The 13,018-nt window shown below is 45.6% G+C and overlaps 1 protein-coding gene across 5 annotated transcripts in view; it reads right to left on the bottom strand.

The window, feature by feature from the left end:
- Positions 1-13,018, bottom strand: part of mctp1a (multiple C2 domains, transmembrane 1a) — a 979,537-nt gene that overhangs the window by 604,830 nt on the left and 361,689 nt on the right. For all 5 annotated transcript variants that reach the window (XM_070884895.1, XM_070884861.1, XM_070884869.1 and 2 more), the window contains one exon: positions 9,996-10,138. In XM_070884895.1, the coding sequence (XP_070740996.1) occupies positions 9,996-10,138 (143 nt within the window). The remainder of the gene's footprint in view (positions 1-9,995; positions 10,139-13,018) is intronic.

The following is a 13,018-nucleotide window of genomic DNA, read 5'->3' as shown; positions in this document are numbered from 1 at the left end:
ATATCGTGAAGGGTGGAAGATGCCTGTGCATGGATTTTTTTAATGTATGGTGACCATTGCACACCAGCCACCACACGGGCTTGACAGAGCTAGGTCTTGGTCCAGTGGCAAGGATTAACCAAGACAAGTGGAGACCAGCTCTGCTGCACGGACCTAGTGCGCACACATATCACAGTGTGGGCTGGCCCGTGCTGCCCCGGGGCCCTCGCCTCTTCTGGGCCCCAAACTCTCGCCTCTCCTGGGCCCCAATCATATCCCTCTACAAACTCTTGCCGCTCCTTCGCCAATCTTGCCACTCCTGCTGTACCTGCCCGCACTGCAGTCAGCCGTCGCCCTCCTGCAGCAGCATGCGCTGCTCCCTGCAGTGGTATGCCACCGCACGCTGCTCCCTTTAATGGCCCCGGCCTGCTAATGGTCTTGCAGGCCGGGACCGCACCAATTTCCGGGCCAGGCTGCCGCACGCTGCTCCCTCTAACAGCCCTGGCCTGCTGATGGTGTTGCAGGCCGGAACCACGTCGATTTCCGAGCCAGGCTGCCGCACGCTGCTCCCGCTAAACCTTTAACCTACAGCGGATTAGAGGGAGCAGCTTAATCTTACAACCATTTTAAACCAGTGTAATGGCAGGAAATTAGCATGTATGGCTCTTTAGCCAGGAGTGGCGGGGGTGGCGGGGGGGGGGGGGCAGGGGGGCAGGCGCGAGTGAGGAGGAGGAAGCCAATTTAATGGGCTGAGATGCATTTAGGCACAGGGATCGATAAACAGGTGTGAAAAAATGAGGAAATTCACGTGTAGTGTAATTACATGTGTAACGCATTGCGCCTGAGTTTCCTTGATCTTTTTACACCGGGTATTTGCTTTACACCTTGATTTACGCATGTCTCTGGGAATACACAGGGAATTCCACACCATAGACAAGAGTAAAAGCTCAAAAATGGAACACAGACTTTGTGAGAAAAGTCGCTGTCCATGCATGTTGCCTGTATAAAACCGTGGTGAGTCGGGGGGCGAGGCGGGAGTCGGAGGAGGCGGCCTATAAAAGGCCCAACAGTCGGCGGTGAGGTGAGTCGGGGGGCGAGGCGGGAGTCGGAGGAGGCGGCCTATAAAAGGCCCAACAGTCGGGGAGTGGCGTGGTGAGTCGGGGGGGCGAGGCGGGAGTCGGAGGAGGCGGCCTATAAAAGGCCCAACAGTCGGCGGTGAGGTGAGTCGAGGAGGAGCGGCGGGAGTCGGAGGAGGCGGCCTATAAAAGGCCCAACAGTCGGGGAGTGGCGTGGTGTGTCGAGGAGGAGCGGCGGGAGTCGGAGGAGGCGGCCTATAAAAGGCCCAACAGTCGGGGAATGGCGTGGTGTGTCGAGGAGGAGCGGCGGGAGTCGGAGGAGGCGGCCGCTAAAAGGCCCAACAGTCGGCGGTGAGGTGAGTCGAGGAGGAGTGGCGGGAGTCGGAGGAGGCGGCCTATAAAAGGCCCAACAGTCGGCGGTGAGGTGAGCCGAGGAGGAGCCAGCTGGTGCAGCTGCAGGGAGAGAAGGCAAAAAAGTAGAAAGAATTCGAAGGGTGATGTCACAGCCAAAGGGGCAAGTGATTGGCTGGTGATTGGTGAGTAGTTTTTCTTTTTCTTTTCCTTTATCAGTAGGTAACCTATATCATTGTTGTTGTCAAATTAAGTCAATCTAGGTGTTAAGTCATGGCAGGAGAGCTCGGACATGTGTCATGTTGGATCTGTTCCTATGGACTGGAGGGTAGCTAATGTAACACCACTTTTTAAAAAAGGAGGGAGAGAGAAAACAGGGAATTATAGATCGGTTAGCCTGACGTCGGTGGTGGGGAAAATGTTGGAATCAATTATTAAAGATGAAATAGCAGCGCATTTGGAAAGCAGTGACCAAGTTAGCATGGATTTATGAAAGGGAAATCATGCTTAACAAATCTGGAATTTTTTGAGGATGTAACTAGTAGAGTGGACAAGGGAGAACCAGTGGATGTGGTGTATTTGGACTTTCAAAAGGCTTTTGACAAGGTTCCACACAAGAGATTGGTGTGCAAAATTAAAGCACATGGTATTGGGGGTAATGTATTGACGTGGATAGAGAACTGTTTGGCAGACAGGAAGCAGAGAGTCGGGATAAACGGGTCCTTTTCAGAATGGCAGGCAGTGACTAGTGGGGTGCCGCATGGCTCAATGCTGGGACCCCAGCTATTTACAATATACATTAATGATTTAAATGAAGGAATTGAGTGTAATATCTCCAAGTTTGCAGATGACACTAAGCTGGGTGGCGGTGTGAGCTGTGAGGAGGACGCTAAGAGGCTGCAGGGTGACTCGGACAGGTTAGGTGAGGGGGCAAGTGCATGGCAGATGCAGTATAATGTGGATATATGTGAGGTTATCCACTTTGGTGGCAAAAACACAAAAGCAGAATATTATCTGCATGGCGGCAGATTAGGAAAAGGGGAGGTGCAACAAGACCTGGGCGTCATGGTACATCAGTCATTGAAAGTTGGCATACAGGTACAGCAGGCGGTGAAGAAGGCAAATGATATGTTGGCCTTCATAGCTAGGGGATTTGAGTATAGGAGCAGGGAGGTCTTACTGCAGTTGTACAGGGCCTTGGTGAGGCCTCACCTGGAATAATGTGTTCAGTTTTGGTCTCCTAATCTGAGGAAGGACATTCTTGCTATTGAGGGAGTACAGCGAAGGTTCACCAGACTGATTCCCAGGATGGCAGAACTGACATATGAGGAGAGACTGGATCGACTGGACCTGTATTCACTGGAGTTTAGAAGGCTGAGAGCGGATCTCATAGAAACGTATAAAATTCTGATGGGACTGGACAGGTTAGATGCGGGAAGAATGTTCCCGATGTTGGGGAAGTCCAGAACCAGGGGACACCGTCTAAGGGTAAGGGGTAAGCCATTTAGGACTGAGATGAGGAGAAACCTCTTCACTCAGAGAGTTGCTAACCTGTGGAATTCCCTACCGCAGAGAGTTGTTGATGCCAGTTCATTGGATATATTCAAGAGGGAGTTAGATATGCCCTTACTGCTAAGGGGATCAAGGGGTATGGAGAGAAAGCAGGAAAGGGATATTGAGGTTAATGATCAGCCATGATCTTATTGAATGGTGGTGCAGGCTTGGCTTGAAGGGCCGAATGGCCTACTCCTGCACCTATTTTCTATGTTTCTATGTTTCTAAAACAATAGGGAGCCAGATAAACATCATCGGATGGCATTTGGGTACCAGTGACTGCAGTAACAGTGATGGTATCTCTGCTCCTCTGCCCGCAGGTTAGTGCCAAGGTCTGGTATAGCCATTTGAACATGAGTTGGGAGCTGCTAACTTCAACTACTTTTATAATATTTACTCAAAAATGTATTTAAAAATAGTATGAAAATGATGCGCAGTCTTGTATTTATTAAATAGTCCTCCTCTTTGCCACTTTAAATCATTAAAACACCTGAGGAGAAAGTATATGAAGCGGTTAATGAAATCTCCCCAAAGATAACACTTTACAGGTGAACAAAGGTAAACAGATCAGATGGTTTCACTGAATTTGATGAAATAATAAAACATTTACAGTGCAATAATTATGATAGCCAGCAGGAGGAGCTCACATCCCAGAGATTCACATTCCAATGGCCTTTTGTTTTTGCAGCTATTTTACTCACTGTTTACTTTTTTAATGCCTTTCATCATCTGACAGTGATGATCTTTGTATTTTTTCCAGCATTTTCACCCTTTTCCAGATTTGAAAAATTTGTTTACAGGCTATAAAACCCATGAGCTGTTTCTTTGTAAAAAAAAAACTAGCAAATCTGAACACTTAAGAAAAAAAGAACTTGCATTTATATAGTGCTTTATTACATTCTTAAGATTGTCCAAAGCATTATACAGGCAATATATTATTTTTGAAGTGCAGTCATTGTTGTTGTGTAGGTAAATATAGCAGTAAATTTGCACACAGCAACATTTTATAAACAGTAAATGAATGAATGGTCAGTTACATTTTTTGTTCAATGACGGAACAAAGTTGGCCATGACACAGGCAAGTCTCTTTGCTCTTCTTCAAATAGTGCATTACGATCTTTTGCACCCACCTGAGCAGGAAGATGGGTCCTTGGTTGAACGTCTCATCTAAAGGATAACACCTCTGACAATACAGCACTCGCTCAGTACTGCTCTGAACTGTCAGCTGAGATTATTTGCTCAAGTGCAGCAATGGGGCTTGAATCCACAACTTTCTGACTCAGAGTTAGGAGTGTTACCAACTGTGTTAAACTGTCAGTCAAGGACTCATTTTCTGAGGTTGACCTACCTGCAGGGAGCCTTGTCTGCTGCCTCTGCGGATTGGGAAATCACTGACTGCATGTTTGTGATTTCCTGACATTTGCAACTGGTGGGTTTTTGCTGATGGTGAAGATTACTCCATAATCTATACCTATTGATCTCCCCTCACCCTATGTGTTGATGGGTATCCATCCAAATCATTATCTTTTTTTTCAGTTACTTATGTGTATTTCCAGCCTTTGCTTTTTTTATTTCAGATTCCAGTATTTGCAGTTTTTCTTTCTATCTACTTTGAAATGTCCTGCCAAAATGCTGAATTCTCCAGCATAATACAACTAGCACAAAATATTTACACATCATCATAGGCAGTCCCTCGTGTCGAGGATGACTTGCTTCCACGCCGAAGAGGGATGAGTTCACAGGTGTTTCAATGAAGGACCTAATATTCCAGGTCCCGAACTACTTCCTGAAGGGTGGAAGATGCCTGCGCGTGGACTTTTTTAACGTGTGGTGGCCGTTGCACACCAGCCACCACACGGGCTTGACAGAGCTAGGTCTTGGTGCAGTGGCAAGGATTAACTAAGACAACTGGAGACTAGCTCTGCTGCACAGACCTAGTGCGCACACATATCGCAGTGTGGGCTGGCCTGTGCTGCCCCTGGGCCCTCGCCTCTCCCGGGCCACGATCACATCCCTCTGCGAATTCCTGCCCTCCTTCGCCCTGACTTCGCCGCTCCTGCTGTTCCTGCCCGCACTGCAGTCAGCCGTCGCCCCCCTTAGGCAGCACGCGCTGCTCCCTGCAGTGACATGCCGCCGCACGCTGCTCCCTCGAATGAACGCGGCCTGCTGATGGTCTTACAGGCCGGGACTGCACCAATTTCTGACAATCCGGTAGATTCATGGTAGAGGTACGGCAGCACACTATGTGGCTGTATGGCCTGTTGAGGTCTGCCTTTGCTAGCTAATTCAAGGTTGTTCACTCAATAGATGGGCAGAGGAAACGTTTCAGGGACATCTTCAGAGCCTCCTTGATAAAGTGCAACATCCCCACCGGCATCTGGGACTCCCTGGCCCAAGATCACCCGAATTGGAAGAAGAGCATCCGGGAGGGTGCTGAGCACCTCGAGTCTCGTCGCTGAGAGCATGCAGAAATCAAGCGCAGGCAGCGGAAGAAACGTGCGGCAAACCAGTCTCCCCACCCACCCTTTCCTCCAACCACTGTCTGTCCCACCTGTGACAGAGACTGTAATTCCTGTATTGGACTGTACAGTCACCTGAGGACTCATTTTTAGAGTGGAAGCAAGTCTTCCTCGATTTCGAGGGACCGCCTATGATAGTGACTCAACAGACAAAACAAATTGTACAATTTTTTGGACTGATGTAGGAGTTAAAATACATAAGATTTCAAGATCACATAGATCCATAGAAACATAGAAAATAGGTGCAGGAGTAGGCCATTTGGTCCTTCGAGCCTGCACCACCATTCAATAAGATCATGGCTGATCATTCACCTCAGTACCCCTTTCCTGTTTTCTCTCCATACCCCTTGATCCCTTTAGCCGCTAGGGCCATATCGAACTCCCTCTTGAATATATCCAATGAACTGGCATCAACAACTCTCTGCAGTAAGGAATTCCACAGGTTAACAACTCTCTGAGTGAAGAAGTTTCACCTCATCTCAGTTCTAAATGGCCTACCCCTTATCCTTAGACTATCCCTTGGTTCTGGATTTCCCCAACATCGAGACATTCTTCCTGCATCTAACCTGTCCAGTCCCGTCAGAATTTTATATGTTTCTATGAGATCCCCTCTCATCCTTCCAAACTCCAGTGAATACAGGACCAGTCGATCCAGTCTCTCCTCATATGTCAGACCAGGCATCCCGGGAATCAGTCTGGTGAACCTTCGCTGCACTCCCTCAATAGCAAAAACGTCCTTCCTCAGATTAGGAGACCAAAACTGAACACATTATTCCAGGTGAGGCCTCACTAAGGCCCTGTACAACTGCAGTAAGACCTCCCTGCTCCTATATTCAAATCCCCTAGCTATGAAGGCCAATATACCATTTGCCTTCTTCACCGCCTGCTGTACCTGCATACCAACTTTCAATGACTGATGTAGCATGACACCCAGGTCTCGTTGCAACTCCCCTTTTCCTAATCTGCCGCCATTCAGATAATATTCTGCCTTTGTGTTTTTGCCACCAAAGTGGATAACCTCACATTTATCCACATTATACTGCATCTGCCATGCATTTGCCCACTCACCTAACTTGTCCAAGTCACCCTGCAGCCCCTCAGCATCCTCCTCACAGCTCACACCGCCACCCAGCTTAGTGTCATCTGCAAACTTGGAGATATTACACTCAATTCCTTCATCTAAATCACTAATGTATATTGAATATAGTTGGGATCCCAGCACTGAGCCCTGCGGCACCCCACTAGTCACTGTCTGCCATTCTAAAAAGGACCCGTTTATCTCAACTCTCTGCTTCCTTTCTGCCAGTCAGTTCTCTATCCACGTCAGTACATTAGCCCCAATATCATGTATTTTAATTTTGCACACTAATCTCTTGTGTGGGACCTTGTCAAAAGCCTTTTGAACGTCCAATTACACCACATCCACTGGTTCTCCCTTGTCTACTCTACCAGTTGCATCCTCAAAAAATTCCAGACGATTTGTCAAGCATGATTTCCCTTTCATAAATCCAAGCTGACTTGGACCGATCCTGTCACTGCTTTCCAAATGCGCTGCTATTTCATCTTTAATAATTGATTCCAACATTTTCCCCAATACTGATGTCAGGCTAACTGGTCTATAATTACCCGTTTTCTCTCTCCCTCCTTTCTTAAAAAGTGGTGTTACATTAGCTACCCTCCAGTCCATAGGAACAGATCCAGAGTTGATAGACTGTTGGAAAATGATCACCAATGCATCCACTATTTCTAGGGCCACTTCCTTAAGTACTTTGGGATACAGACTCTCAGGCCCCAGGGATTTATCGGCCTTCAATCCCATCAATTTCCAGAACACAATTTCCAGCCTAATAAGGATTTCCTTCAGTTCCTCTTTCTCACTCGACCCTCGGTCCCCTAGTACTTCCGGAAGGTTATTTGTGTCTTCCTTTATGAAGACAGAACCAAAGTATTTGTTTAACTGGTCCACCATTTCTTTGTTCCCCATTATAAATTCACCTGAATCTGACTGCAAGGGACCTACGTTTGTCTTCACTAATCTTTTTCTCTTCACATATCTATAGAAGCTTTTGCAGTCAGTTTTTATGTTCCCAGCAAGCTTCCTCTCATACTCTGTTTTCCCCCTCCTAATTAAACCCTGTGTCCTCCTCTGCTGAAATACAAAATTCTCCCAGTCCTTAGGTTTGCTGCTTTTTCTGGCCAATTTATATGCCTCTCCCTTGGATTTAATACTATCCTTAATTTCCCTTGATAGTCACAGTTGAGCCACCTTCCCCGTTTTATTTTTACTCCAGACAGGGATGTATAATTGTTGAAGTTCATCCATGCGATCTTTAAATGTTTGCCATTGCCTATCCACCGTCAACTCTTTAAGTATCACTCGCCAGTCTATTCTAGCCAATTCACGTCTCATACCATCGAAGTTACCTTTCCTTAGGTTCATGACTCTAGTCTCTGAATTAACTGTCACTCTTCATCTTAATAAAGAATTCTACCATATTATGGTCACTCTTCCCCAAGGGGCCTTGCACAACAACTCTGCTAATTAGTCCTTTCGCATTACACATTACCCAGTCTAGGATGGCCAGCCCTCTAGTTGGTTCCTCAAACACATTGACTAGAAAACCATCCCTAATGCACTCCAGGAAATCCTCCTCCACCGCATTGATACCAGTTTGGTTAGCCCAATCAATATGTAGATTAAAGTCGCCCATGATAACTGCCGTATCTTTATTGCACACATCCCTAATTTATTATTTGATGCTGTCCCCAGCCTCACTACTACTGTTGGGTGTCTGTACACAACTCCCACTACTGTTTTCTGCCCTTTGGTATTCCGTAGCTCCACCCATACCGATTCCACATCATCCAAGTTAATGTCCTTCCTTACTATTGCATTAATTTTCTCTTTAACCAGCAACGCCACCCCACCTCCTTTTCGTGTCTGTCTATCCTTCCTGAATGTTGATTACCCCTGGATGTTGAGTTCCCAGCCTTGGTCACCCTGGGGCCATGTCTCCGTGATGCCAATCACATCACATCCGTTAACAGCTATCTACGCAGTTAATCTGCCCACCTTATTACGAATACTCCTCGCAGTGAGGCACAGAGCCTTCAGGCTTGTCTTTTTAACACACTTTGCCCCTTTAGAATTTTGCTGTAATGTGGCCCTTTTTGCTTTTTGCCTTAGGTTTCCCTGCCCTCCACTTTTACTTTTCTTCTTTCTATCTTTTGCTTCTGCCCCCATTCTATTTCCCTCTGTTTCCCTGCATAGGTTCCCATCCCCTTGCCATATTAGTTTAACCCCTCCCCAACAGCACTAGCAAACACTCCGCCGAGGACATTGGTTCCGGTCCTGCCCAGGTGCAGACCGTCCAGTTTGTACTGGTCCCACCTCCCCCAGAACCGGTTCCAATGTCCCAGGAATTTGAATCCCTCCCTTCTGCACCACTCCTCAAGCCACGTATTCATCTGAGCTATCCTGAAATTCCTACTCTGACTAGCATGTGGCAGTGGTAGCAATCCTGAGATTACTACTTTTGAGGTTCTACTTTTTAATTTAGCTCCTATCTCCCTAAATTCATCCTGTAGGACCTCATCCCGTTTTTTACCTATATCGTTGGTACCTATATGCACCACGACAACTGGTTGTTCACCCTCCCCCTTCAAAATGTCCTGCAGCCGCTCCGAGAGATCCTTGACTCTTGCACCAGGGAGGCAACATACCATCCTGGAGTCTCAATTGCGGCCGCAGAAACGTCTATCTATTCCCCTTAAAATAGAATCCACTACCACAATAGCTCTCCCACTCTTTTTCCTGCCCTCCTGTGCAGCAGAGCCACCCACGGTGCCATGAACTTGCCTGCTGCTGCTCTCCCCTGATAAGTCATCCCCCTCAACAGTACCCAAAGCGATGTATCTGTTTTGCAGGGGGATAACCGCAGGGGACACCTGCACTACCTTCCTTCCACTGCTCTTCCTGTTGGTCACCCATCCCCTATCTATCTGTGTAATCTTTACCTGTGGTGTGGCCAACTCACTAAACATGCTATTCATGACATCCTCAGCATCGCGGATGCTCCAGAGTAAATCCACAATTTATGTTGGCTATGTTTGTTTGATAAAATGAGAAATAAAGTGGGAAAACATGCAACCTTATAATTTATCTGGGGTTCATGGCATACATAACCTTAGAAAGTGAATGAGATTCTGTGGGGTTGAAATTGTTTTCCAGCGATAGCATAAAACTTCAACGGAATAGAAAATAGGGTGTGGTGTAAAACTGGCTGTCGATTTGTTATTGTCCATTATTGCCCATTGCCCAGTCGGACTTCACCCTGTCACTTTAGCTTGCGCTCATCTACTGCTGACATTAGTGGAAAAGGAAATCAGGCGGGGTGCAAAACAGGCTGCTGATTTGCTATCACCTGTTTTGTGTTATCGCCCAATACTGATTTCACCCCTGTGATGTTTTCTAACCTGGAACCACAGAGCACAGGCTGTTTAGAGTTTTACTTACCTTTATGTACAAAGGTTCCACAATGTTTTCTATCAGAAGAGAAGTATCTTCATTCCAGATAGGATTGAGGTTCTTATGAATTATTTTACTCCTGAAAACTTCTTTCCCTGCTAGTTTGATCTTCACATATGGATCACTTGTTCCTGAAATAGCGTTAGAGAAAATTCAGTGTAAAAATATTACTTTTGTATTAACAGCTGCAATTAATTCACTGTGAATATTATTTCAATATTGCTTTGAATAATCAATACATTTTATTAAAAGCTTGACTTTTAGCAGGATCTTTATTTTTTCTTTGCCATGAAAATACAATTTTGCTGATTTGGCAGAAAGAAACACAGTTAAAGGGATCAAACTGTCATGGAATAAACCCTTGTGTCATAACTCAGCATCTTTAGAAATATTAAATGTATGATGATTTTAGCATACATTAATCATGTTTTACAATCAATGCAAATAATCTTTGAGACTTTTTGAGAAATATATTTTATGCGAGCAGCTTGCTCTGGTCCTTTCCTTTAAAGGACCACTGGTTAAGCCTCACAACACTTGGTACCAATGGACGGAATGTGCATGGCAAACGCTATATCCACTGTTACCTAAAAATTGCATTCGGGTCCCGTATATGTCATAGCACTCTGATTTGCATACTGTAATGCTGGAACAGGCAAAAGCTTGAGCTACCCTGCTTAGGACCTTACACAAATGGCAGCGGGCGGATCTGGAGCGTAAATTCAGCAGTGAAGTCAGTTCTGCAAGTTTGCAACTACTCTGTTTACACTGGGTAGGGCAGGTTGAAATTACCTCACTGTAAGTTTAAATAGTATGAAGACAAGAATAATTAATTGTCCCACTGGCTTTCTTTTAAGTAATGGGACACTGTTAGCAGAAATTTAATGTAAATCTTTAAAGTGTTCCAAGACACACTTAGTATGGTACACTAATATCTCTGCCACTATTTGGTTCCTTGAATAACCAATGATTTCAAACCATTTCATGTCATCACATTATGTGATAGTGGGTTGTAATACACACCACCCATAGAACCCACCCACAACTAGTACCAATGTAACAGAATTATGCAAATATTCAGAATATCATAATTAAAGGAATATATCTTTGGTAGTCTGTACTTTGTCGAGGGAGTAGAGACAACAAAGTCCTTTGATGAATTTTCAGTATAAAACACTCAATATATTGCAATCTCAGGCCACAGAACGTTATTAATCCAATGCACACTAGATTAATAAAGTTATTTGGCCTCACATTACAGTTTTTATAAATTCATTAGTAATCACCTTAACGCATCCTGCTTGCACAGATGATAGTGACGGATTAATATATAATTATCAATAAAAACAATTATTATTCAATTACTGTACGTTCTAATTTTATTTAATTTCACCACATATCACGCCTTAAAAATATTGTATACACTTCGTCATAACCACAGTTGTAACAAGAAATAGGGCTAGATTTTACACTTTTGTGCACATCGCCCCAAAATGGGAGTTATTTCTGGTGTGGGCGGTAAAAATGGGTTTTCAGATCGCCGGCTTGTCGCCTATTCTCAAAGCCCCTAGTCTCCATTTTAAAAATTGGGCATTACCGCGAGTGATATGAAATGGGCGTCAGTTGAGAATGACGTGAGTAGCACGTTTAGTGAGTTGGTCTTACTGCAGATAAAGGGATCACAGCCAGATAGGGAATGGATGACCAACAGGAAGAGCAGTGGAAGGAAGGTAGTGCAGGGGTCCCCTGCGGTCATTCCCCTGCAAATCAAATACACCGCTTTGGGTAATGTTGAGGGGGATGACTTATCAGGGGAGAGCAGCAGCAGTCAAGTTCATGGCACCATGGGTGGCTCTGCTGCACAGGAGGGCAGGAAAAAGAGTGGAGAGCTATAGTGGTAGGGGATTCAATTGTAAGGGGAATAGATAGACGTTTCTGCGGCCGCGACAGAGACTCCAGGATGGTATGTTGCCTCCCTGGTGCAAGGGACAAGGATGTCTTGGAGCGGGTACAGGGCATTCTGAAAATGGAGGGTGAACAGCCAGTTGTCGTGGTGCATACAGGTACCAACGATATAGGTAAAACATGGGATGAGGTCATACAAGACGAATTTAGGGAGCTAGGGGCTAAATTAAAAAGTAGGACCTCAAAAGTAGTAATCTCAGGATTGCTACCAGTGCCACGTGCTAATCAGAGTAGGAATTGCAGGATAGCTCAGATGAATATGAGGCTTGAGGAGTGGTGCAGAAGGGAGGGATTCAAATTCCTGGGACATTGGAACCGGTTCTTGGGGAGGTGGGACCAGTACAAACCGGACGGTCTGCACCTTGGCAGGACCGGAACCAATGTCCTAGGGGGAGTGTTTGCTAGTGCTGTTGGAGAGCAGTTAAACTAATATGGCAGGGAGATGGGAACCTATGCAGGGAGACAGAGGGAAGTAGAATGGGGGTAGAAGCAAAAGATAGAAAGAAGAAAAGTAAAAGTGGAGGGCAGAGAAACCTAAGGCAAAAAGCAAAAAGGGCCACGTTACAGCAAAATTCTAAAGGGGCAAAGTGTGTTAGAAAGACAAGCCTGAAGGCTCTGTGCCTCAATGCGAGGAGTATTCGGAATAAGGTAGACGAATTAACTGCGCAGATAGCAGTTAACGGTTATGATGTAATTGGCATCACGGAGACATGGCTCCAGGGTGACCAAGGCTGGGAACTCAACATCCAGGGGTATTCAATATTTAGGAAGGATAGACAGAAAGGAAAAGGAGGCAGGGTGGCATTGCTGGTTAAAGATGAAATTAGTGCAATAGTAAGAAAGGACATTAGCTTGAATGATGTGGAATCGGTATAGGTGGAGCTACGGAATTCCAAGGGGCAGAAAACACTAGTGGGAGTTGTGTACAGACCACCAAACAGTAGCAGGAAGGTTGGGAACAACATCAAACAAGAAATTAGGGATGTATGCAATAAAGATACAGCAGTTATCATGGGTGACTTTTATTGTGTTCCGAACACAGATGA

The sequence above is a fragment of the Pristiophorus japonicus genome, chromosome 1, assembly GCF_044704955.1.
Source record: "Pristiophorus japonicus isolate sPriJap1 chromosome 1, sPriJap1.hap1, whole genome shotgun sequence".
NCBI classification, from domain to species: domain Eukaryota; kingdom Metazoa; phylum Chordata; class Chondrichthyes; family Pristiophoridae; genus Pristiophorus; species Pristiophorus japonicus.
The sequence above is the reverse complement of the archived record's forward strand: the minus strand, read 5'-3'. Positions and strand labels throughout refer to the sequence as shown.